The 26597-nt window shown below is 43.5% G+C and overlaps 1 protein-coding gene and 1 long non-coding RNA gene across 2 annotated transcripts; one reads left to right on the forward strand and one right to left on the reverse strand.

The window, feature by feature from the left end:
- Positions 1 to 5239: 5239 nt before the first annotated feature.
- On the reverse strand, positions 5240 to 6032 carry LOC134461650 (uncharacterized). Its single transcript, XR_010037353.1, has 4 exons — positions 5902 to 6032; positions 5728 to 5778; positions 5487 to 5531; positions 5240 to 5386 (listed from the first exon to the last, which is right to left on the reverse strand). It is a non-coding gene; the product is annotated as an uncharacterized LOC134461650 (long non-coding RNA).
- Positions 6033 to 11694: 5662 nt separating this feature from the next.
- LOC134460488 (zinc-binding protein A33-like) lies at positions 11695 to 22654 on the forward strand. The gene is made up of 4 exons (XM_063212875.1): positions 11695 to 11709; positions 20797 to 20819; positions 20905 to 21023; positions 21743 to 22654. The coding sequence occupies exons 1-4, from the start codon at positions 11695 to 11697 to the stop codon at positions 22285 to 22287; spliced, it is 702 nt and encodes a 233-aa protein (XP_063068945.1). The 3' UTR covers positions 22288 to 22654.
- The last annotated feature ends 3943 nt before the right edge of the window (positions 22655 to 26597 follow it).

The following is a 26597-nucleotide window of genomic DNA, read 5'->3' on the forward strand; positions in this document are numbered from 1 at the left end:
TAAAGGGTTCTTTACTTTAATCTACAGCTGTCATCTCAGAAATGAATGAATGAATGAATCACATAAAATGTGACTAACACATAACAAAGTCTGTTCCCATAAGTCCCATCACTCGGCGGCCATCTTGGCTACGCCTCAAACTGACTATTTGAGATTAGTCAGTGATGGGGTATGTAGCAACCCCTTGTGAGTAGGCTGCCGGATGTGAGTGCCCGGATATCCGCCCGAGTATTTAGGATATCCGGGCGCGTATTTACATACTTTCTAACATCAGGATTGCTTTGCGGCACCACAGCTACCCGATGTGAGTCGCGCTGGGAGTTACGCAAGAGCACACGGCTATGGAGTGGGCTCACTGTTTCGGTTTTGCAGAAGTAGACACGGACCATAGACGATTTTCATTTTAGTGCTATTGTCTACCATTTGGCCTACCTGTTCGCTGCGCTGCGCCGTGACACTTCTTTACCACAGGGCTGCACAAAGATTCTCTATTCTAATCTGCATTTAAACCGTCTCTGGTACACACCAAAGAACGCGGATAACGTAGGCTACGCTGTCAAGCATGTTGGGGGTCAAGCGCAAGATCTACCATGAGCCAAATGCGCATAGTTTATGTTAAAATATAGTCAAAAAGCACATAAAGGGGCAGTCTAACCGATTTTATTATTAATTATAAATACATTGTATAATTAATTAATTCTTCATCACCACACACACACACGCAGACTGGAAGACATAGGATTACACTGAACAAGGTAGACGGATGCTGAGGCATCAGCGTCTGTCTATCTGGACCAAGTTTGAGAGCCCCTACACTACACACCTTTGAGAGACCCAGAAGCACTCCAATTACCTGCTTGTGTTGTACACTGATCTATGGGGTCAAGCGCAAGATGAGCCAAGAGGTAATGCGCATAGTAGGGCCTAGGCCAGTGGTTCCCAACCTTTTTCTTAAGGGACCCATGTTTTTACTATTGTAAGCTTTGGTGACCCAACCACGCGAGCGCCCGCACGAGAAGGAGTCACAAGATGCCCTCTGTTTCCTGCGAAAACTAATTTTAGTTATTTTATTCCTCAATTCGTCTTTGGTCAAATATAGAATAAATGTTTAATGTAGCACTTACAATTTCTTGCTTCTATGCATTTATTAGTTAAATGCTTTGTCTTTTATTCAACATGGGATATATATATTTAAAATGAAACCCCTTAAAATCAAGAGGGCTCCGCGACCCCCTGTGGATCTTTGGCGACCCATAAGGGGGGTCCCGACCCATAGGTTGGGAACCACTGGCCTAGGCTATATATTGAAATATAGTCAGAGAGGCGCATAACATTTTTTAATTGCAAATTTAAGGGGACATAAACATTACACTAACTGATTTTATAACATTTGAATATTGTACAGCATCACACATACTGTAGCCTACACCGTTCAAGTCACTCCATCCAAGGGCAGAGGAGCATGTGGAAGTTTGTAGGTAGGCCACTGGCTGTGAGAAAGGCTGGAGCCACGCCAAAGATAAAAAGCCATTTCATGTGTAACAGAGAATTAAGTATTATTTTCTCCTTCTCCTTGTTGTTGTGCCACGTGACATTTTTGGGGGCCATCTGTCTAATATGAAATTGAAACTATTTGAAATTCCACCATAACTGATGAAAAAGAATCAACAAGTGTCTAACTTCTGAAAATCTTGTCCGTGTGTAACTAACCAGGGGATGTTACACAGGTCAAAACTTTGACAATGCCAGTCACAATAAGAGTGAGACATCACTAGGGCTACTGTACACACAAAAAAAACCCTGCAGGTTTGAAAGAACGTGAGGACACAGCTGTTGTAAAACATATACTTTCTTTTATTTTCTTCTTCTTCTTCTTGTATAAACATTCTAAATGTGCAGAGTAGGCAGGCGAATCATAAAAGCACAGTTACACTTGGATATTAAAATGTATAGTACACATTGCAAACCTGAACAGTGTTGCCAGATGGAAAATGCTGAATTATCATACCAAAACCTCAACATGATCTTTTTGGGGTTGTTTTTAGGAGGAAACGATCATACAAGACCCAGAGTTTTGTTTCAAGGCATCAACTCTGGAATTATCATAAGTCATGTTTTTTTGATCGTACCGAGGACAAAATGGACAAAATGATGGTACAAATACGACAATTATCGCACATCTGGAAACACTGAACTTGAAGCACAAGGGACATTTCAAACGGTTAGTAGGTTCAACATTATTCAGTCAATTGTGCCAGAAGTATATTATGTGCAAACCGGAAAAACATTGGCTATTAGATTCAGATGAGGTAGTTAAGCTGTGCAAGCAAGCATTAGGCTGAGGAACGCGTAACACGAAGAGGCGGACAGTAATTGTTAATATGAAACTACATTATGAACTTCCTGCACAGCAAACTAGTGAAAAGGTCCTAGGACACAGGCGGCAAGTACACAAGGAATGGATAACAACTGAAACATGGAAACTGATTGACAATAGGAAAGCCCTGAAAAAAATGTTGTGCCAGACGCATTCAGAAAGAATTAAAGACAAACTCCGGGAACAATACAGTAGAGAAAGCAAGCAAGTGAAGAAGGCACTGAGAAAGGACAAGAGAGAATTCACAGAGAACCTAGCGAGAGAGGCAGAAAGGGCGGCCAAAGAACAGAAGTTGAGTGAAGTGTATCAAATAACGAGGACATTGTGTGGAAAGAAGAACAACATGGGTATGCCAATCAAGAGCAGAAATGGCAAATTGTTAACATCACAAAAGGATCAGCAAGAGAGGTGGACAGAACACTTCAAAGAGGTGCTGAATCGTGCAGAACCAGACACAATGCTAGATACCATATCTGAAGCAGAAAACGATTTAAACATTAGCACAGAGGTACCATCCATTGCAGAAATTGAATTAGCCATCCAGAGCTTGAAGAGCAAAAAGGCCCCAGGAAAGGATGGACTAGGAGCAGAGCTACTCAAAGCTGACCCAAACTTTGCGGCTAAAGTCCTTCATCCACTCTTCAAGACAATATGGCAAAGAGAGATTATACCAACAGCTTGGCAAGAAGGCATCATTATCAAGCTTCCCAAGAAAGGCGATCTGACAAATTGCAACAACTGGAGGGGGATAACGCTACTCTCAATACCATCAAAAGTGTTCTGTAAAATACTCATAAGCCGAATGAAAACCACAGTTGATGAATCCTTAAGGAAGGAACAGGCAGGATTCAGGAAGGGAAGAAGTTGCTCTGATCACATCTTCACAATAAGAAATATCATCGAACAATGCACAGAATGGCAAAGACAACTCCTCATCAACTTTGTAGATTTCGAAAAGGCGTTTGACAGTCTCCACCGCGATGGCCTCTGGAAAATTCTGAGACACTATGGTATTCCAACAAAAATAGTCTCCCTAATAAAGTCATTCTATAAAGAGTTCAAGTGCAGCGTAGGGTCTGAAAGCAACTACAGCTTCTGTGTAAAATCTGGAGTGAGACAAGGGTGTGTCATGTCATCCATACTGTTTACAATAGCAATAGACTGGGTAATGCGAACAACATTGTGCAAACTAAACACAGGCATCAGATGGACTATCCTGAGCAAGCTAGAAGATCTTGACTATGCAGACGACATTGCACTTCTATCACATCTACAAACACACATGCAAGACAAAACAACTGAACTACAAAGGACTGCCAGCATGCTGGGATTACAAATCAATGGAAGCAAGACAGAAATCATGGCGCTCAACATGAAAGAGAAGCCTGTGATATTTGTAAATGGAGAAGAACTGACCTGCACATCCTCCTTTACATACCTGGGAAGCGTAATAACTGCAGAAGGTGGAGCGGATCATGATATTAAGGTCAGAATAGGAAAGGCAAGAGCAGCATTTCTAAAACTTCGCAACATCTGGAAATCTGTAAATATAACAGCTAACACCAAGATAAAGATTTACAACAGTTGCGTTATGTCTGTTCTCCTTTATGGCTCTGAATGTTGGAGAATGACTGAGAAGGACGTAGGAAAACTTTCCAGCTTTCACAACAGATGTCTAAGGAGAATTCAAAAAGTATTCTGGCCACAGAAAATATCAAATAGGGAGCTACACAGGGTTACTGGATGCACAGACATGGAGACCATTCTAATTCGCAGGCGGTGGAAATGGCTAGGACATTTACTCAGAAAACCACGGGACGACATCACAAGAGTGGCACTTCGATGGACGCCAGAAGGAAAGCGCAGGAGAGGGAGACCAAAGACAACCTGGAGGAGAACCATTGAAAGTGAAATGAAAGAGAGATCCCTTAACTGGAGCACCATTGAGAAAAAGGCCAACAACAGAGATGAGTGGAGATCCTTTGTCCTTGCCCTATGTGCCACTAGGCACAGCAAGGACTAAGTAAGTAAGTAAGCACAGCAAACTAAGCAAAGAAAACTAAAACTACGAAACTAAGACTACGGAAATAAACAAACTCCATGCAAAGGAAATAAAGAATAGCAGACAGAAGCACAGCAAGCAAAGAAAGGCAACACAAATAAGAAAATGAACAAACTCCAAATAATAGAAATAAATAAATAAATTGCACACCAATTCACAGCAAACGAGGCACAGCAAGCAAAGAAAATCAACACAAATAAACACACTGGAAACAAAGGAAATAAATAATAATTGCACAGCAAAGCACAGCACACAAAGCAAACAAACACAAATAAGACAATAAACAAAAACATAAAAACGAAAGGGAAATTGAAAGATTTTCACAATGTAGGTATAAGGGTTAAGGGTTCCTCAGCCTAATATTTGATTTCACATTAATAATAAAAGAATAGTAAAAGGCAATAAAAGCATAAAATACACAATAAAAGCAGATAAAACAAATAAAACACACCCCTGAGACCTAAAAACACTTTGAACATGCCAATTTCATGCCAACTTTCTTACCGTTGGCATGTTCTCGGCCTCCCTCTGGTCCTTTTCAGTCACCTGGTTGAAAGAGAGATACACAAAAATTGATAGTAAAGGGTCAGGTGTGCGCACACACACTTAAGTCTTTCCATCCAACATCTATGAAATATCATGGGCAAGTGTTGTACCATGGATTTACTTTTCACAACTCTAGTTTGGCCATATGTACCTTGACTCTCCTACGAGGCAGCCTGTAAAGGGGCTCCAGCCTCCCGCAGAGCAGGTCTTTCGCCTCCTGCGTCCAAAACGCGAAGCGATATCCGTGTCTGCATAGAAAACCAATGTATACTACATGTAGTAATGTAACGTCAAAAATAAGTGTGAAAATGTCTATCCACGTTTAAATGGTCCTACCCTTCAATGGAGAACCTCTCCATGACCTCCAAACACCACCATTTCCTAAGAGATGGCATGTCCCCCTACATAAAACCAATTGTGTGAAACCACTGTGAACATTTGTATCTGTGAAGACTATGGACAATGTAAATGATGTCTTCCAATGATGAATATACAATTTACCTCTGAGAAGTTGAACGGAGTGCTAGTGCAAAAGCTGAGCGCATACTACAAAACAAAGGGAAAAAGAGAACACAAACAGTGATTTACAAGATGTACATACAGCCGCTGGAAATATTAAGACACCACTTTGAAATTATGAAAGTGGTCTCTTATTTTCCCCCGCGGCTGTATGTATATTAGGCAGCATACATATTAAGACACATCTGAAGTGTATCCGAACCAGCTAAAACTTGAATTTTACCATTAGCATGAAGATTCCACAGTTCACTCCGCCGGTTTGTTGTGGGAAACCCTGAATAACAAAGTGTCAGACTGTGAATATGATGGGGGCGTAACTAAAGTACAATCGATACGGAAACACATACAGAAACAATGTGTCAACAACACCTATAAAAGCTTGATTTTAAATATTTACGTCGAAGTCACAGCCAGTCTTCTCAGTCCATTGCCCTGGCTGAATGGACTGTGAAATGTTCCTAAAATAGAACAATAAAATCAGTTGAGAACAGACTGAAACTACAGAACAAGGCTTACATGAAAACCTGAAGCCGTAGAACAAGGCTCAAAAACCTGTAGCCATAAAAGTGAAAGAAGCTAAAGATGAAACCACACCTGTGACACTCCCATCGTCATTGTGACACAGCATTGCACAGCACACAGTGCTCCCTTCACACAAAATTACCTCACCTCACCCGTGCATGGGGGCAGCCCTAGGGAGCAGTGCAGTGGGACAGGACCCCATCAACTGTTGCATCAGGAGTCGAACCTTTGGGCTACAATTCTGACAGCTTAACCGCTAACCCCATGACTGCCCATAGAACAAGGCTTGAAAACCTAAAGCCATAGAACAAGGCTTGAAACACTTTGAAAATATATGTGGAAGTAGGCCAACTAGGCCCATCTATAAACCTAAATATTGCTCGGTATGCCTCATCTCCAAAACCTTGAGGAAGAAGAGAGTCCAAGAAGAGGATCTGTCGGTCTTGAACTTTTAACACCTGCAGACATACATTTGGTGTCACCCATCAACATGGCTAATTGTAAATTATTAAAGGGGGCAGAAATGGGTCTGAAATACTAAAATGTTCACTCAACACATAGCAAGTAGTGACCCCCTTGGCCTGGTTGCCTACTCCAAGCAGGAAAAAGGATAGCATCCATGTGTTAGTGACTATATGAAATGAAATCAACAGTAGCCTACTTACCCAGTTCTCAATGTCCTTCGCCTGACCATCCCAGAAATTCCCAGAGATGGCCTTATTTCGGGTACCCCTGAAGTGACTATATGAAATGAAATCAACAGTACTTACCCAGTTCTCAATGTCCTTCGCCTGGCCATCCCAGAAATACCCAGAAATGGCCTTGTTTCGCGTACCCCTGAACTTGCGGTGGTTGCCAGACCCAGGCAGGTTGTGACACTCGTTTAACACAGCATCTTTCTCCGCGTCGCTGGTTATTACCAGCCGCATGTACTGCCGCCTCTGCCCGATGTAAAATAAGCGACGATCTATTAAAACATGGAAAAGGTATGTCGTATTTAGACACTCTTATTAGGCTCTTATTATCAGAGTTTCTTACAAGCATTCCAAGTGAGCATCAAGTGACAGCTCTGACTAACATTGACACTGACAAAACAGAGTTAAACAACATTGATCGCACATCATCTCCTTGGCGTGCTGTCGTATCAAGAATATCGGAAAACGATAAATGACAGCAACTGACATGAACGGAAAAGATCTACAACTCTGATGAAATTAGGGTTACCTTTCACTATGAACCGCTTCGATGAGCGGCGGACCTTCCACTTTTCCTGCTTCCCCCAGAGGGGCAACATTCGCCCCGTCTGTAAAAATGTTTTTACGTTTTCATAAAACTGGTATCCAGATGTCTCCGCGCCGGTAGTCGCACTCGCTTCCATCCTGGCAGACTCAAATCGGACCGGGGACGAGTAGCTGAGGTAAAACTGTCGTAAATATAGGGCCAGATACCCGGAAACAGCCGTAAATACTCGGGCGGATATCCGGAAATACTCGGGCGGATATCCGGGCACTCACATCCGGCAGCCTACTCACATGGGGTTGCTACAGGGTATATAAGAATGAATGGGGGAAATAATGTTGTGTGACAGTGGGACAACACAGCGACACGCAACTCATATGGTTGGAATCACAATGAAAAACTGGGTTTACTGACCGTCTTAGAATGACCGAAACATGAAAGTAACACTTTAAAACAGCGTTTTTCTTTATGCTATTTTTGATCTGCGCATGCGCCACATTCCACGACAACGTTCTGTTTTGCGGCAGGTGGGAGCAAGTTGCGTGGACTTCACCTCTTCCGGCCGGCTGTCAAACGGGCATCCATTCTCCGGACATCGTACAGAAAAGACACTGGATTTATTTTCTGATAGCCAAAGCAGTAAGCACAATGGTCGTCCCTGCTCATCAGTAATAAAAAAATAGGCTATTGAATAAATTAATGATGTAGGCTAGCCTGCCTCAAAATTGGTGTTGATATCACGTTGTTGCCTAAACTGATAATAGCTGTGAAAAATATAGGCCTAAGAAAAAAAAGCTCAACTGATCAAAGTGCAGACTTGCTCCCGTTTTGCTTTTTCTTTGTTTTCAACCATAAGAAAAACCACAACTGGTGTGCACATGCACACGGCCGTTTTTGTTTCCGTGATTATCTGTCCCTTTGTCTTGCACCAGCATTTTGGATGGGCGCAGAAAGGTAATTAATGGTGGAGTTGCGCTCTCTGCCCAATTCACAATGAAGTTTCCACGGACGGCAAACAAACCACATGGCCGACAAACCGATTAGGTACGAGCAGTCGTAAAGGTTTACGTTTGCACTTGCGTCGAGGCGTCGAGACGATTGGATAAGTGACAGCGCAGCTCAGCAAGCAATTGGCTCTCGTTACCGGACAGGTGGGAGTGACACCGGCAAACGCCATGTTCGCGTAGCCAAATGCTCTCGTTCATTCCTATGGAAGGTTTCATGAGTGATTCGTCTCGTATAAGACCGTCTCTGCACATAATAAGTCTTTAAAGAAGGTAATATAATTTAATAAACAAATGCACAGGAGTAGGCCTAGTAGTAGTAACAACAACAACAACAATGTATACCTGAATTTCTTCTGTCACTCCATCCAGTCATGTATGTGGGTGAAAAGGAAATCAGGTTACTGTACATTTGGCATTTTTACAGCTATATTTATAAATATTTTTGTCTAACCAGTGAAGCACCTTACAAGTTGGACAGAGTGTATCCTGTTTTCCTGTGTGGCCCGATTTGCATCGTCAGAAGTGATCTAGAATGGATGTCAGTTTGACAACAGGTGGTGACAAAACAATACGATATCTGCAAGTTGTATTAGGACTGCACTTTGAACATTTTGACAAACACATATACTTTACAATGATTTTGTGACACCCTGCATTGCCAACAAAACACTTACTGTACAAGCAAAAAACAACATTTGGTTCATGTTCATGCATGATGGGACAGAATCAGATAAGAACGGCAAAACTAGTACAGTATTTGCTAATATAATCAGATAAGAAAGGCACTATGAGGACATTTTTGTTCCCCGCCTACGCAGATGACAGGCTTTGGCAGTTGACAGATTTCCTGATTGGCACACTGGCTGTCACAGTCAAATTAGCAACGTTACAGACGGCAGATAGAGGAATAGATTTCTCATCATCATACCAGGAAGAAATAAAACAAACCATGTAGACATTATGTTTTCCACATCATAAGTGAAAAACATCCCATTCAAATACTAGAAACATTTGATGATATTGTCACTCACACATCAGTCCGAAAGCATTCTTGTCGCCTAAATTATCTAATCAGGTAACCTTATCCAACTAGCCCAACTCCCATTGTGACAAAGCACTCCACAGCATGCAAGTGAACAGTGCACACTGCACAAAACAAAATTGCATTGATGCCTCACCCAAGGGGGCAGCCCTCAATGGAAACATCGGACGATGGAAACATCGTGGAACGGTGGAAAACAATTGTGTTTGTTGTGAAAAGGCGATGGAAATTTTGAAAGTGTTCTATCACAGTGTACCTTAAATGCATACGTAGCTGCCAATTATGACCCTTAAAGTATTTGCCTAAGAATGACAGCAGAGAAACAGAGGCCGTTTGCCTTTGTAGCAGAACACTTACAATTGATTTCCTCGCCTGCATCTTGATCCGGACCATTACCAGAATGTCTTCCTTCTGTCATTTTCAACAACCCCACAGAATGTCATCCAAATCTGTTCATGACTTTTTGAGTTATCTTGCTGACAGACAGACAAACCGTGACCTTGGCAGAGTTAATTATTCTTACTGTTCACTATTGGACGATCAGTTGATACACAGTTCATTTCTGATATAAGTGCCAGTGATTACAGAGCAGGTGTTACAGACACTTACAGCGATTAGAAATACATAGTAGGTCTATGCATTAATACCTTTTTTATTTACTTTGTATTTGGGTATGTTGGGTCATAATTTAACGACTGATTACAAGAAAAGTGTAATTCATGAAGGCTTTTACACAGCACATACTGTAAAAAATGCTTCACAGTGTCAATAATGAAGCAAAATGTTGTAAAATAATTAATTTATTAATCATGTAAACATATATGTAGGGAGCCGTTTGGGAGCCTAAAGAGCCGTCTCTCCATAGTAAGAAGAGGCAATAGAACCGCATTTCAGAAAAGAGCCAAAAATCCCATCACTAAAAAGTGGTCCCAAGAAAGAGATGCTTTTAGTAGGCCTATTTCATATATTTCATGCTATTTCATCTCCATTCAGGTTACCATTGGTATGGGGAACAGAAATCATTCATGGGATCTGATTCTACAGTTCACCAAACCAATGCAAATTATCCTGGAAGCACTTGCCCTCATTTATCCATTACAGAAATTTCCCCAGCTATACCTGTACGGTAGTGTACCCATCTGACAGGTATGAACCTGGGCCTGTCAGCTGACCCCCCCCCCCCACCCCCCCCCCCCCCCCCCCCCCCCCCCCCCCCCCCCCCCCCCCATTTATTAAATATTTTTCTCACAACTGCCCCCTGTTGGGTTGGGGACTGAAATGGATATTGCTCCTCTCTGAGGGCTAATCCTTCGATGTCCTTGGGGCTAACATGTGGACGGCATTTGACCTCATCTCAAGGCTGTCTCGCTGTACGGCACAAGTGCCTGGTCGCGCAGTGGCGTTGTAGGTATCTAGCCTGAGACACTCATGGCCCTACCTCTCTTACGTGTGCAACAAAGACAAAGTGGCGGTCACTGACCTCCCTGTCTCCCTGTCTTTACAATGCCAAGCTTCCTACCCGGACTCGGCAACCCTCCAGCGGCCTCAGCTCTGGACGAGCACTGGCCGTATGGGTGCCTTGCTCAAGGGCACCTCAGTCATGGCGGTTTCCAGCAGGTGCATCAGTACATGGCACATCTGTACAGCAGGGATTAACAATTCATCAGCAAAAACGTTAGGGAGATCAAAAGTGTACAGGTGTGTGTGTGTGTGTGTGTGTGTGTGTGTGTGTGTGTGTGTGTGTGTGTGTGTGTGTGTGTGTGTGTGTGTGTGTGTGTGTGTGTGTGTGTGTGTGTGTGTGTTTGCGGGACAATTTCAGAGGCCAACCCAGCCTGCTTTGTTGCACCTTCACTAAAACCACACTGCTATTCTAAAAGGTACAAAGGCCTAATTGAAAAAAGGCCTACCTCCTTTTAACAATACTGGGTGTATCTTTGGGTCAACAGTGTGATTGTAGAAGGCAGGCAGACCAGTTTCTATGCATCATTGTCTTCCAGCAGGTGCATCAGTACATGGCACATACAGCAGGGATTAGCAATTTGCCCTTCAACAATCACTACAAGCATTGCCAAAAATACAGTATCTGCGTTGTGCTACCAGAGGTGCATAAAGTAGAAGCAGAAGTGCTGTTATGGATGTTATTACAACACCAGTAGTATGATATTACATAGTTTCAACAACATTGTGATGGTGTTGCTATTTCATCTGTAGCAGTAGGCCTACTTCTACCTGTACATTACACTGCACTGTACATCTCTGGTTGCTACCTTCCAGGGCTGGATTGGCCATATGGCATAGCAGGCATTTCCTGGTAGGCCCTGTACCCTCGTTGGTCACTATTTTCAGAAATGTAAAAAAAAATGTTTACCTTTCTGAAAATATGGGGCCCACGAGGGTACGGGGCCCATTGCTGAGTTAGTTATGCACCGCTAATTTTGAGCAGCCCCTTTGAGCCAAAAATGCCCGGGCCTCATTTCTCCCCCAGGCCTGCCCTGCTACCTTCGAAAAGTGACTTTGCTCATAAGAGAATGACTGCCCCCCCCCCCCCCAACACACACACACACACACACACACACACACACACACACACACACACACACACACACACACACACACACACACACACACACACACACCGGTGGCACTACCCTGCCACCTGCTTGAGTAATTTTCGGTAAAGTATCTTGTTAAAGGCCACATCGATGAGGTTAGGCACCTCTAACACTGAGCAGCCACGACCACCACAATATGGCAATAGCAATAGAGCAACAGGATTTGTATAGCAAATGATCATCCATAACCTGTGTTATTCAATGTGCTTGAGAGGAAAGAGAAGAGAGAAGAAATACATCATCAAAAGTAGAAATTATAACAAGTAGGCTATTATAGAGATTAGATAACTAGCCTCAACCAAAAGCAGAAGAGAATAAAGCTATTTTTAATTTCTTTGTAAAATGTGACACTGCTGAGGCAGTTCTAATTTGAACAGGAAGCTGGTTCCAGCATTTGGCAGCATAATTGCTAAGTGTTATTTCACCCTGTCTTGATTTTACCCTATAGATCCTTATACAACCAGTAGAGGAGACATGGCATGATTACTTTGCGGCTTTTGGCTCTAGAACCATTAATGCCTTAATCAAAAGCATCAGCCCCTTCATTCAGCTCATAAGCGCTACATTTTGCACTGCTGATCCTTATAGTCCTGGACCATCCATGTAGACCCGTTCGCAATTTTGAGTTGGGGGCGTTTCTCACTGGAATTGAGTTAGTGGGTTCCTAGACATTAAAAATCACGGAGGTGCTCGTCCACCATAGTGCCAGATTTTTCACAATATGGCCGCCAAATAAACAAAAACCTGTGTTTTTTTTACTGTTTATACACATGCCATACATCTATTCTGACCAATTTTTGGACAGGAAACCATTTCTGACAATTTCATGAGGAGAATGTGTGATTGTGACCTTAAAAGGTCATTGCCAAGGTCAAATTTGCTATTCTGAAGAATGTCAATAGACTTTCATTGTAAAAATGAGAAACAAATTCTCAATTATGGTATGAGGAGTTATTTGCTGATATTGCCATGATTATATTGTGTCAGTATAGTGTCAGTATAGTCCTTAAAAGGTCAAGGTCAAGGTCATGTTCCAGGTCTTTTCCCTATTCTGAATAACTCGGCCATGTGCTTGCCTATTAGGTCATTGTTAAGAATAAGGAACAGTCACTATAAATGTAAACCTAACATTTCCACACAGTCAGAGGACAGGACAGCACATGCACTGCAACAGTCAACACAGAGAGGAGCCCCCACTAGAAGAGGAGAAGTGTGTCAGAGATCACAAGAGTACACAACTTCACTGCCTCTTTCAAATGCTTGTGCATAAGATTCAACGCGGAATAAGGCGAACACCATTGCATATGATGCTTCCCACACAGCAAAAGCCTTCACATCAAGAACCTTCTTGCAACTTTTCACAGGAGTGGTTCATGTTCAAGCTACCAGACAATCAGATCTGACCAGTCTTCTTGCTAGCTATGTTGTGGAATGCTCGAAAAACCGACAGAAAACCATACCTAGCACTTACAAGGGAGGATTATACATCCATTATACATGGGGGCATCTGTGGCCTAGTGGTTAGAGAGTTGGTCTTTCAATCTAGGGGTTGCAGGTTCGAATCCCCCCTGACCTCTCCCTACATCTCCATCCATGGCTGAAGTGCCCTTAAGCAAGGCACCTAACCCCACATTGCTCCAGGGACTGTAACCAATACCCTGAAAAATAATAACTGTAAGTCGCTTTGAATAAATGAAAGCGTCAGCTAAGTGTAATGTAATATACATTGGCAGGCATCCAGCTCTGATTATGCTGACAAATCATCACTTTCTGGTACCAAGGGTTCACACTATGCAGCCTTATTACTGTTTCCAGATGCCTCAGTGAACAGACACCTTCAAAAGTCTCCAGTGTCGGGCACAGAATTAGGCCAAGCTGATGATATACTGCAGAGGAATTTACCATGCCAAGAGGTACCTGATCATGCAAAGCCAGTGGTTCGACCTGCCCTACCACCAGACATGCTGCTGCATCCTGAAAACAAACAAGCAACATTACTGCATGTTGCCACTGCAAAAGGTTTATCAGGAAAGCATGAATTCTTGATCAGCCTGATTCGCTCTGGTGTGTCAGGAGGAGACCTTTTGATGCAGGCTGCTGTACACACACTTGTCTCATCTGCTGTTGTGCCAATGATACGTGCTGGCTTCCTTCCTATAATACCAAGACCCATTACTGAGTGTGCCACTGTCAGACACTGCCTGTCCAACTTACAGTGTTCGCAGGCAGATGATCCAGGCATCAATGGCAATTTGGTGTGATGAAACCTGCATGAGACGGAGCACTTCAAGGATCTCTTCCACTGTATTGGCCCTTTCCATTGGACGCATGTTATTCTCAGATATCAGGGAAAATTGCCTCGAGGTTCTGGCCTAGATAATGCATTGATGCATGTCTCTCCAGTGGGAGGTATTCTGGACTCACAAGGACAAGGCAGACTGTCCAGTGCTTGCACAGGTACAGGCATTGCACACTTCACTGGCTTCAAATTAACGTTGCCCAGAATTTGAGTTTGAGGCCTTGACTGAGCAAGTGGAGAGCTTGAATCAAGACAAGTCAGAGCTCTGCCAATTCTTTGAAGTTTGGCGGCCATCATTAAAAATGCTGTTGTCTCTGAAAGAGAAGGAAAATAAATCAATATGAGGCTACCATAACGTCCTATGCCAATCTTTGCAGAACGTAACTGCAGTAGCCTCTTACTGCTGTGGGAGGTGACATAAAGGTTGAGCAGCATTCAGAGAGTATGCAAGGGTCATGGAGGACAGTTTGTAGTAGGAGCCACACGCAATGTTAATGTTGCAGCAAAATTTGAGTTCTTTCCATCAGATTAGAATGATCACTGATGTCCTCAACTTTCTCACCAACAACACCACTTTGAAGCGGACAGAATACCACCTCCAACATGCACTGAGCACCGCTCCGTGCCTTACATTCAACCGAAATGTGTAATTGTTGCTAGACTTTGTGGTGGATCCGCAGAATCCATACTCATTGACCGTTAATGCGCCCGTTCCACTGCACAATCTGCTCAGCAACCAGGTTGTTAACAGGAGTGTTGCACCTCGCCTGCGCAACCGTCTCCAAAGCTTGTTTTCAGCTTATACTGGCAGGATAGGTTAGTTCTCAAGAACATAAGATAAGTGGAACTGTTTCAAAAAGGAATCTTCTGCAGTACAAAGATCAGCCATAGAAGACACTAGCAATCATTGTAAAGGAGCAGAAGTTGGTCTCATCTAAAGACATAGCTGAGGCACATAGGAGGATGGACATTGCTGAGGAACGGGGCATGAGTATTCAGCAGATCTCATGATGTCCTTTCAGCATCACCCCTGTTAGATGGTGACCTTCTGTTGGTTGTTAACAAGTCAAAGCTTGTCAGTGAAATTGAGCCTCACCTTAATCTCACCCAATGAAGCTCTGAGTCTACTTATTGCCCTCATGTTCGGGTAGACTTCATGTCAAAGATCCGTCATATGCCTCTGGCAGAATTTAGGTGCTGTCATCATTGCCTTCATCAACTCAGCAGTATCCCTCTGCTGACATCCAGAGCTCATCCATCTTGTGACTCCTACATTGAGATGTCATTGAAGGAAGGTGAACGCATGCTGTGTACCAACTCAACAACAGCCGTTGACATCATTGGCGTGAACGGACTAACACCCATTCCTCACCAACTTGATAAGTTCCGGGCCTCTGTGGAGAACAAGTGAAATCTCCAATTGTTAGTTCCAGACATGATTTATCATCAAACCAGAGGCAATACTACAGCCCTGTTGTTCTTGATGATGAGGTGCTACCAGCAAAGTCAGCTGATGGTGAAGAGATTCCAGAACTCTTGAACTGTGTTGATGAGGCTTAGGCCAGGTTGTGGGCTGTTCGTGTGAAGCAGTGCAGAAAAGTTGTTATAGACTCAAATGATACAGACACATTTGCATTGCTTCTCCACTACAGCCCATATTTCCAGGAACTTGGTATGCAGGAGATTTGCCAGCAGTATGGCACTGGCTAGATGCGGAGAATGCTTCCCCTCCATCAATTAGTCTCTCATCTTGGAGCATCACTGACAAAAACTGTGGTCAAAGAATATATCCTGTAAGGAGATGATTGCATGAGTAGGGGGGTTGCATGAGGTTGGGACTAAACATGCAGCCATGGTTTCTGATCCAGTCCAGTACTTGCTATCTTTGGAGAGGCCAAAATATTGACCGAGCAAGCTGCAACATTGGCTGGGAAGTACTTGGTGCGTGTCTGGGCTGGGGCCAGATCAACCACAACAGCTGTAATATTTGATGATCACAGAGTATAAATGTACAGCATTGGTGATGGAATCAATGCACTTCCTCCCATCAATAGTGCTATAAGAGGGCACATTCACAGAGGGGCATTTCTAGTTCATAGAGTCTGCAACATACTTACTTCTCCTCTAGTGGGGGCTCCTCTCTGTGTTGACTGTTGCAGTGCATGGGCTGTCCTGTCCTCTGACTGTGTGGAAATGTTAGGTTTACATTTATAGTGGCTGTTCCTTATTCTTAATAATGACCTAATAGGCAAGCACATGGCCGAGTTCTTCAGAATAGGTAAAATACCTGGAACATGACCTTGACCTTGACCTTTTAAGGACTATACTGACACTATACTGACACAAAATAATCATGGCAATATCAGCAAATAACTCCTCATACCATAATTGAGAATTTGTTTCTCATTTTTACAATGAAAGTCTATTGACATTCTTCAGAATAGCAAATTTGACCTTGACAATGACCTTTTAAGGTCACAATCACACATTCTCCTCATGAAATTGTCAGAAATGATTTCCTCTCCAAAAATTGGTCAGAATTGATGTATGACATGTGTATAAACAGTTTAAAAGTAAAAAACACAGGTTTTTGTCATAGGCGATGGCGGCCATATTCGGCGGCCATATTGTGAAAAATCTGGCACTATGGTGGACGAGCACCTCCGTGATTTTTAATGTCTAGGAACCCAGTAACTCAATTCCAGTGAGAAACGCCCCCAACTCAAAATTGCGAACGGGTCTACATGGATGGTCCAGGACTATTACCAGCCGGCGAGCATCAGTGTTGTGAGAAAAAGCTCACAGGGTTTGTATTTTCAAAAGAGTGCCCTCTGCTGTTCATTAGAGAAACAGCACCTTTTGTATGAGAGAAACAGCTTCTTTTGTCGGGAGAAATTGCTTTTTTTGTTGGACTTCTTATGGCATGAGAGGCCTCGCGTTTTCTTTTCAGTAGACTCTAACCTAATTATTTACAACACCAAATGATAGCAGTACTGTAACATGAAACAGGAATAGAGCTTCGAAAAATGTAGATGCTAGAGGAGGCGAGCTGGTTCAGAAAAAAATGATCTGTGCGCAACTTTGGCCGAGCCAACATTTTCCAGATTGCAACGGGGGGTGTTGTGCCATTTTGGGTCACCTGACGGCTTGAGCCATTGGCGATCGCCAAGTAGCCTATGCACAAACTCACGCCGAGGCTTAAGACATCTCTTAGGATGATATTTATCTAGCATCTGCAATTTATTTACGGCCTAGTCCATTGAGTGACTTATAGACAATAAGAAGAGTTTTAAACTCAATTCTTAACCTCACTGGAAGCTAATAAACCACAAGAAATACACATTCGATGTACAACATTTACATGTACACTACTCTCCAAAAGAGTTGTCGCCTATCCATCTGTTTGGAATAACAGCTAATAACCTGACTTTCAATTAATCACTTGGCTTCAGAAGTCACTCGTATGAAAGCTACAACCCTCCCGAATGAAAATGTATGTACAAAAATAAATTTCATGCACCAAAGAAAGATTGACCCTTTATTGAACACAGACAGGGCAGATTTTCACAAGACAAAAGTTTTGTCGCCTATCGAATATAATGTGAAAATGAGCAGATAAGTCACTTCAAAACACTTCAAATACGCAGATCGGGTGTCATACTTAATCACTGATTCACTCACACCTCTCCAGAAAATCAACTTTGGCCTTAGGTGTGTGTTTAGGGTCATTGTAATCATGGAAAGCAACACAATGAAAATCAATGGAGTTCAATGAGAGATGGTGACATATTCGCTATTCGTAGAGCAATACATGTTTAACTTCATGATTTAATCAATGATAAAAGCCCTCAGACACCTGCAGCATGCATGCAGCTCCTCATAAGAGCTGTATCCGTACCATGTTTGACTTTATGCACCATTTCTCTTTTTTCATATTCTTCATCTCCAACACCATATAGTTTTGATGCTATCAGTTCTAAAATGGGTGACCTTGGGATCTTGACTTATGAGTATGAGTCCTATTAGCCTTCATTTTTGTCAGAATTAGGCCTGACATACTCTTGGCTGGCTTTTTTGAGACAGGACAGTGGGAGAAACTTCTTTGGTGTTAAAGGTGAAGAATTTGGAAAAAATACATGGTGCCTAAAGTCAAACATGAGAGGGATACAGCTCTTATGTGGAGCTGCATGCATGCTGCTGGTGTGTGAGGGCTTTTATCATTGATTACTAGAGATGCACCGGATCCGGATCCGGCAGGATAATAGGGTTTTTCACAGGATCCGGATCCGGTTCCAGGATCCAGGATCCGGTAGCCGAGGCTTTTCAGTCAAAATAGTTTGAACCAACGTAATAAAAAGGGCCCACGTGTGCGAGTAGGCTATGTGTTTCAACCCTGGATGTTAAGCAGTGGATCCGGTATCCGGCAGGATCCTAAAAATCAGGATCCGGTGCATCTCTATTGATTACATCATGAAGTTAAAAATGTATTGCTCTACGAATAGCAAATATGTCACCATCTCTCATTGAACTCCATTGTTTGAAGACAAGAACAATGAGGACACATTTATAGCCACAGCTTTCAATGGCAGATGTTTGAGGATGGTACTTCAGTTTTTTGGTACAGTAGGATTCCTCCATGAACACAGGCACAGGCTACTTCAAAGAGTCTGACTATGTTTTCCTCTTGTGATATGCAAATGATGTCCGGTGTTGGGAATTCCTGAGAAGAGATTTGTAGATGCATTAAACCAGTGGGGCTTGACAGGGGTATGTTTGTATAGTTGTTCCTGAGGAGCACAGGGGATCTGGGCAGCGATGAGGTCCACCAGTCTATCGTGTCTGGCGGTATACAGTCCTTTGTAGGAGGGGCAGCTGTTCATTATGTGGGCTACTGACTCCAGATGTTGTGGAGGGTCATGTAGCATGCATAGAGGACAGTGGATAGATGGGAACCAGAGGGTATTTTGTGGGGAGAATCTGTAGGCGTGCCTTCACACAGAAGATGAATATCTCATCACTGATGGTGGCATTACTGAATATTGCATGTGATGTGGAGTGGTCTGCACAGGTGAGTTTGGCTAATTTTCCTTGAAGTTTAAGGCTGGACCAGTACTCCATATTGCGGTCCCTTTGGATGATCAAAAGGGTTTGCCTAGATGTTGTTGGTAACAGGAGATGGTTGATGTTATTGTGTTGCAGCCTGGCTTGCACTGTGATTGATGGGTTGTTAACCACTGCATTGGTGACCTCTACTGGTTGATGATTGGAGGTCCATTTTAATTCAGTGCCTGTTCTCCAGCACAAATCATTTAGGTCAGGCCAATCTGATGACACACCAAATCCCTGTGCCTGGGTATCCAGTTTTCCACTGCTCTTTCTTTTAAAACCCAGGAAGTTGTCCTCACCACTGTCTGCCCGGGCCACACACACACACACACACACACACACACACACACACACACACACACACACACACACACACACACACACACACACACGACACACGACACACGACACACGAACACACGAAAACACATACACACATACACACACACACAAACGCAAACACACACACGGGTCAGGCATATGGTGTAATACTTGTTGTCAATGTTGTTTTGCCCCTTTTCCCCTTTGCCCCAGTGTGTGCGTGTGCGCAGGGCTTTGAACCGTTATTTTTTTCCAAACGTTCCGTTCCGAACAGAAACGGAATTATAACGTTTCCGGTTCTGAGTTCCACCAATATATTGACGTTCCCGAACCGGTTAGAACCAAAAAATATTGTTCCCGGAACGGTTAATTTCGTTCCTGTCAGCTGATTACTCCCCATAGGCCTAACTGACGTTAAAAAAGAAAGACGGAAGTGCAAATGAGTCAGCCTACATTCAAAACTGTTTATTCAAGCGGATGAAAAGAATATCCTCCAGAATTTTGTCATTCAGGGACAACCTAAGCGGAGAAGCAGAGAATAAACCTCAATGATGAAAATGTGCGCTCCACGCTGACTTGGGTAACGGGGAGCACTATGATGGACATTGTGAGTTTGTGCATATTTGAAGCGGCCATGGATGCCCAATGACGCCGAACATTGTCGGTGCGCTTTGCACGCACTTCCCTGCAATGTCTTACAATAATGCAATGCAAACTCTGTCCTTTTGTATGACAGTGGTTTCTCTTAATTAAGATGTGGAGTGAAGACTTTGTAATCTACAGCTCTCTCTCCATTCAGTCAGAGAATGTCTGATGTCACACAGGACGTGAACCTCAGCCGCCATAGTAACGTGCGCAGGCAAATAATGACTTTGTTTGTTTGTTTGAGGAACGGTATTAACCGGTATTAACCGGTTACCATTATTTTTAAATAAGTGTTCCTGTTCCAGAACATAAAAAATAATAACGTTTCCGGTTTCGTTTCTGTTCCCTGTAAAATACAAAAAGTTTCTGGTTTTCGTTTTCGTTCCTTGAACCGGTTCGAAGCCCTGCGTGTGCGTGTGTGTTTGTGTCTGTGTGTCTGTGTGCGCGCACACATGTGTACTGTTGAAGATTATTCTAAATTAATTTGCTCTCTCCACAGAACTACAAGAGCACAGTGGAAAGGTGAGTGATGTGCCTCCTGTTTCTCTCTTGTCTGTGGTTCTGAACCCAAACCCATAGCAGCACTGACTCCTGAATGTTATTCCAGAGCCCAGTGCACACTGCAGGATCCAGAGAAGCTTTCAGGAGCTCTGATCAATGTGGCAAAGCACCTGGGCAACCTGAAGTTCAGAGTCTGGGAGAAGATGCAGGAGATTGTTCAATACAGTGAGTACACACACACACACACACACACACACACACACACACACACACCCACCCACCCACACCCACCCACCCACACCCACACACACACACACACACACACACACACACACACACACACACACACACACACACACACACACACACACACACACACACACACACACACACACACACACACACACACACACACACACACAGCTACTTCCTGTCATGTCATATTCAGTAATAACTGAAGTGCAAACTGTAACTGCACTGTTGCCATGGATACAAGTCCTTGTCAATGCAGCTCCTGTCATCCCGGATCCCAACACTGCACCACTAATAATGACCATCACTCACATCCCTAACACACACACCACTCAGCGTTCATCCCTAACACACACCACTCAGTGTTCAGCTCATGTGATCATCATTCACATCATTTACACACACAGAGACACAGACACAGACACAGACACACACAGAGACACAGACACAGACACAGACACAGACAGACACACAGACACACAGACACACACACACACACACACACACACACACACACACACACACACACACACACACACACACACACACACACACACACACACACACACACACACACACACACACACACACACACACACACCACTCAGTGTTCAGCTCAAGTGACCATCATTCACTTCCCTAACACACACCAGTCAGTGTTCAGCTCATGTGTGTGTTGTTCCTCTCTGCAGCTCCTGTCACTCTGGATCCCAACACTGCACACCCACGACTCATCCTGTCTGAGGATCTGACCAGTGTGAGAGGTGGCGATGAGATACAGCAGCTTCCTGATAACCCAGAGAGATTTGATAAGTATGCCAGTGTGCTGGGCTCTGAGGGCTTTAACTCAGGGACACACTGCTGGGATGTGGAGGTTGGGGAGAACCCATGGTGGAATGTGGGTGTGATGACAGAGTCTCTCCAGAAGCAGGGAGACTTCTACTCCAAGAGTGGACTGTGGTTTGTGTGGTATAAAGATAGTAAATATAGTGCATGTGCCTCACCACAGCCTGACACTCTCCTCACACTGAAGCAGAAACTCCAGAGGATCAGAGTGCAGCTGGACTGGGACAGAGGAGAGTTGTCTTTCTCTGACCCTGATAGTAATACACACATACATACCCTCAAACACACATTCACTGAAAGAGTGTTTCCATACTTCAATATGGGCTGTACGGTCTCACCTCTTAGGATCCTCCCAGTGAAGGCCTCAGTGAGAGTAGATCAGCACAGTTAATGTTGGACTTGAAATGGTCAACTGCATCATATGATGAAATAATCTTAATGACCTCTGTCTCTGTCCAATCTATCTCTAATACAAGTGAATGTACAAAAATGAAACATGGTTTCTGCATGTAAACACTAGTAATGGGGCTCACTTTCATGCCTTCTTGGCTACTTTCATGTGGCCTATTCTTTTTTTTTTTGATTGATGAACACTTTCAATACTTTTGTATCTTGTTTGTGAGAATATGACTGTGAATTGTATCCTAAAGGTTTGATTTAGATGTATTGAATAATTTGATGGGTCATCGTCAATGTAACTACCAGAACCCTACACTGCAAGCACCCTTGTCTATTTTTACAGGAATTAATGAATAAATAATGAATATTGAGAAATGAATAAAACTAATATGAAATATGTAAGCTATTATCTTCTTGTGAGTGATTACTTAGATGATATGGATACAAGCACGGTTACTAGATAAAATACTAATTTACGTTATTTTGTGATTTTCATGCGTGCCTTGGCTTGTGGTCTCCCAAACTATAAGAGCTTTTCTGACATCTTGTGGTCATTTTTTGTAATTACACTCCAGGTTCACCCTGCTTGTCTGCACTACTTCACTGCACTCTCTCTGTGTGTGTGTGTGTGTGTGTGTGTGTGTGTGTGTGTGTGTGTGTGTGTGTGTGTGTGTGTGTGTGTGTGTGTGTGTGTGTGTGTGTGTGTGTGTGTGTGTGTGTGTGTGTGTGTGTGCGCGTGTGCGCCGAATCCATTTTGGGGATGAGGACAGGCTCTTCCGATTTTCATATAGCCTACCTCAAGGTTAACCTGGTCTACAACTGAACCAGTTTCTTGGTATAACACAGCATGACATGTTGTGACATATTTAGCCACGTTTAATAACATAAAACTATTTCCCAACTACTTGGGCAACTTTTGCAGGCCTACAGAATTGAACAACCAAGTACTTTTAAGGTGGAAACATTGTCATCTTTCTTACGTGTGTGTGTGTGTGTGTGTGTGTGTGTGTGTGTGTGTGTGTGTGTGTGTGTGTGTGTGTGTGTGTGTGTGTGTGTGTGTGTGTGTGTGTGTGTGTGTGTGTGTGTGTATACATGTGTACATGTGTGTCTGATGGCCTGTTATTTTTATTTTATTTTATTTGATGGAGTGATGTGACCAGTTCCTGGTGGCATGTCTGGAATGTGACACATTTCCAGCACTCCAGGCAGACATTCTGGAATTCTGCAGACCGGCGACAAAATTCCAGAACCGTGACATGGCCCTGCTCCCACGGCAACACCGTTCAGAGGGCAGAGGGAGGGGCAACATGGTGCTGCCAAAGGATGTGAGGAGAGGAGGCTGGGAAAGGGAGTGTGTGTGTGTGTGTGTGTGTGTGTGTGTGTGTGTGTGTGTGTGTGTGTGTGTGTGTGTGTGTGTGTGTGTGTGTGTGTGTGTGTGTGTGTGTGTGTGTCTGTGTGTGTGTGTGTGTGTGTTCTAATTATTTTCTGCTATGTGCTTCTCATCATGACCAGAGTGTGGCATTATTGAGTACAAAAGGCCTGCTTGGGCTCCTAATGTCTCTCGTCATACCTGTAGTGCACGCATGCACACACCCTTGATGACATCATCCAATGGCCCCAACCCAATTGTTAGGGGTAAGATAACCCAATGTTAAATCCACTGTTGACCCAGTGCTAGGGTTGTTTGGGACGCTACGTTTTTCGAGGTTCACGGCTTCACACACAGCTACAAAGACTCATTGGGAGTTCCCCAGGTAGGCTCTCAGTTTGCTGCTTTTTCTCAGTGTGATGAGAATCTTATTTTGTGTGTCATAACACCCCCATTCCCCACACACACACAGAGAGAGAGAGAGAGAGATCTCACAGGTGAGTATCACTGCAACAGTACTATTTTCCAAATGTTATTCGCGCGCGCACACATACACACACACACACACACACACACACACACACACACACACACACACACACACACACACACACACACACACACACACACACACACACACACACACACACACACACAGAGGGAGGGAGAGAGAGAAAGAGAGAAGGAGCAAGATATAGCTATAAGATGTTCAGAAGGATGTTAAAGAGGGAAACCAGCACATAGTGTAATTGAGCATAATGCTCTCGTGTGTGCCGCTGAACGATAATCCTATCACGGTTGGGCAGAGTGCAGTGGCCCATTTTTCCACCCACATGTGCAATTTGTAAAGTCTATATGTTTTTTTTTGTACATTTTCCCCCTAAACAATAGTACCTACGTTCATGTTTTGTTTAGGCTATTATCTGCTCTTACTTATTGTAATTGTGTCTGTGAGTGTGTTTGTGTGTGCGTGCGCATGTGCATGTGTTCGTGCGTGTGCGTGTGTGTGAAATGATGTTTGTTATTGCAGAGTCAACCTACTGCAACAGCTCAGTAAATCACCACTTATAGTGTACACACGCACAAACACAAACACACACACACACACACACACACACACACACACACACACACACACACACACACACACACACACACACACACACACACACACACACGCACACACACGCACACACACATGGGGGTGGGTCTAGCCATTTTGGGGCCCTAGGCGAAATATAAGAACGGAGCCCTGAAAAGTCATTACAGTATATACTTGTATAAACAAAACATCTGTGCTTTGGTGCTATTTCAGTGTATTGTCTCATTTAGATCTTCACTTACTTTACATTTGCCTGGTTAACACCAGACCCAATCACAAGTGAGATTAGGTCTGGGGAGTTGCCTATTGTAAATTCCGTGGGGGGCAGAATACTTGGCTATTATGACACACTGCCCTGCTCTCTGATTGGGCAGAGAAACTGTTCAGGTCGGAATGCTTGGCCATTATGACACAGGGCCCGTGATCTTGGACGTTATGAGTCATCCTCGCCAGACTGTCTTTCAGATCGAAACGATTGTGTAGAACTAAAGGCAGTATGGGAGTTCCCAGCAGGGCTTGAAAACGAAATTATTTTTCAAACGTTCCGTTCCGAACGGTTCAGGCAAGTTTCAGTTTAACGTTTTCGTTCCTGCAATCGTTCCCCCACAAAAATATCGTTCCTGAACCGGTTCGGAACGAAAAATAACGTTCGTTCTTAACGTTCCTGCAGTGTTTAACGGCCATATTAAGTCTATTTTCGTGGACTTTATCTTAGAATAGACGTACTCATTATTTCCCCTTGATTTACACAGCTATTCTCAAAAATAATAACACACCCAAAAACACTCAGATGGGCTATCCATCCTGGCAGATTTAACCGGATGCCTAATTCTTATCAAAAGTAGCCTATGCCAGCCCAGTAGCGGTGGGTGGATGTTGATTAGGGAGGCACAATACAGAATAGCCAGAGAGAGTTTAAAAAAATAGCCAGAGAGAGTTCCTAAAAAAATCTCTGGAATAGCGCAGGTAAACGTCAGCATAATAAGAGGTGTCGATAGGCATGGATTTCAGTTCTTGCCTAGCTCTATTTAATAGGCCATGATGAGGTTTGCAGCAAGTGAAACGTGTAAGTAAAAGGGACACAGTTTGCTCCACAAAAAAATCCCAAACTGTTTTGAGATGTGCACGATGCAAGGGGTCACTAGTTCTAGAGAAGGGACAGGTTGCATAGTCTGAAACCTCGGATATGCTCTCAGATATCGGCTACCAACCATTCCAGTGCAAGTCCATCACCACAAAACCGGAGACCTTTTGTTGCCTAACAGACAAGCGTCACAAAATAGTAAGAGTTTCCACGTAGTCCATCCCATCAGCCCAGCCCTCTGCACGACAGAAGAGAATAATAACTTAAACAACAACAAATACGCTGTCTTTCTCTATCCCTGCTTGTTGTCACACGCGACCTACTGTTATTCGTGATGACAGCCAGGAAATATTGCGCAATACTGAGGAAACCATCGAAACATTGAGCGGGCCAGCTAACGTCAGCTAGCGTCTGTCCATCTGCCACGAATGACTTTATCCCGCATTGACCACAACAACAGATAAATAAGACGTCCTTGATTACAGCACATAAAACACCAGCTCTCACCTCTCTTCTCTACAACCGACAGTGGGATACGCTGCGCACAACAAAAGCACTTCAGTAACTTTACCACAACATAATTTGCCATAACCGCATTGAACATCGAGGCACTCGGCGGTGCCATTACAAGTAGTAAGCTAAACATGACTTACCCACCAGTTGCCTCTCGAGAGCACTCTGCGAATTAGGTTCATCAAATCGCCTATCCAATTCCTTTGCAAATCATAGACTGTATGGTCCAAATAC

This window comes from Engraulis encrasicolus, chromosome 13 (assembly GCF_034702125.1).
Source record: "Engraulis encrasicolus isolate BLACKSEA-1 chromosome 13, IST_EnEncr_1.0, whole genome shotgun sequence".
In the NCBI taxonomy this organism is placed as follows: domain Eukaryota; kingdom Metazoa; phylum Chordata; class Actinopteri; order Clupeiformes; family Engraulidae; genus Engraulis; species Engraulis encrasicolus.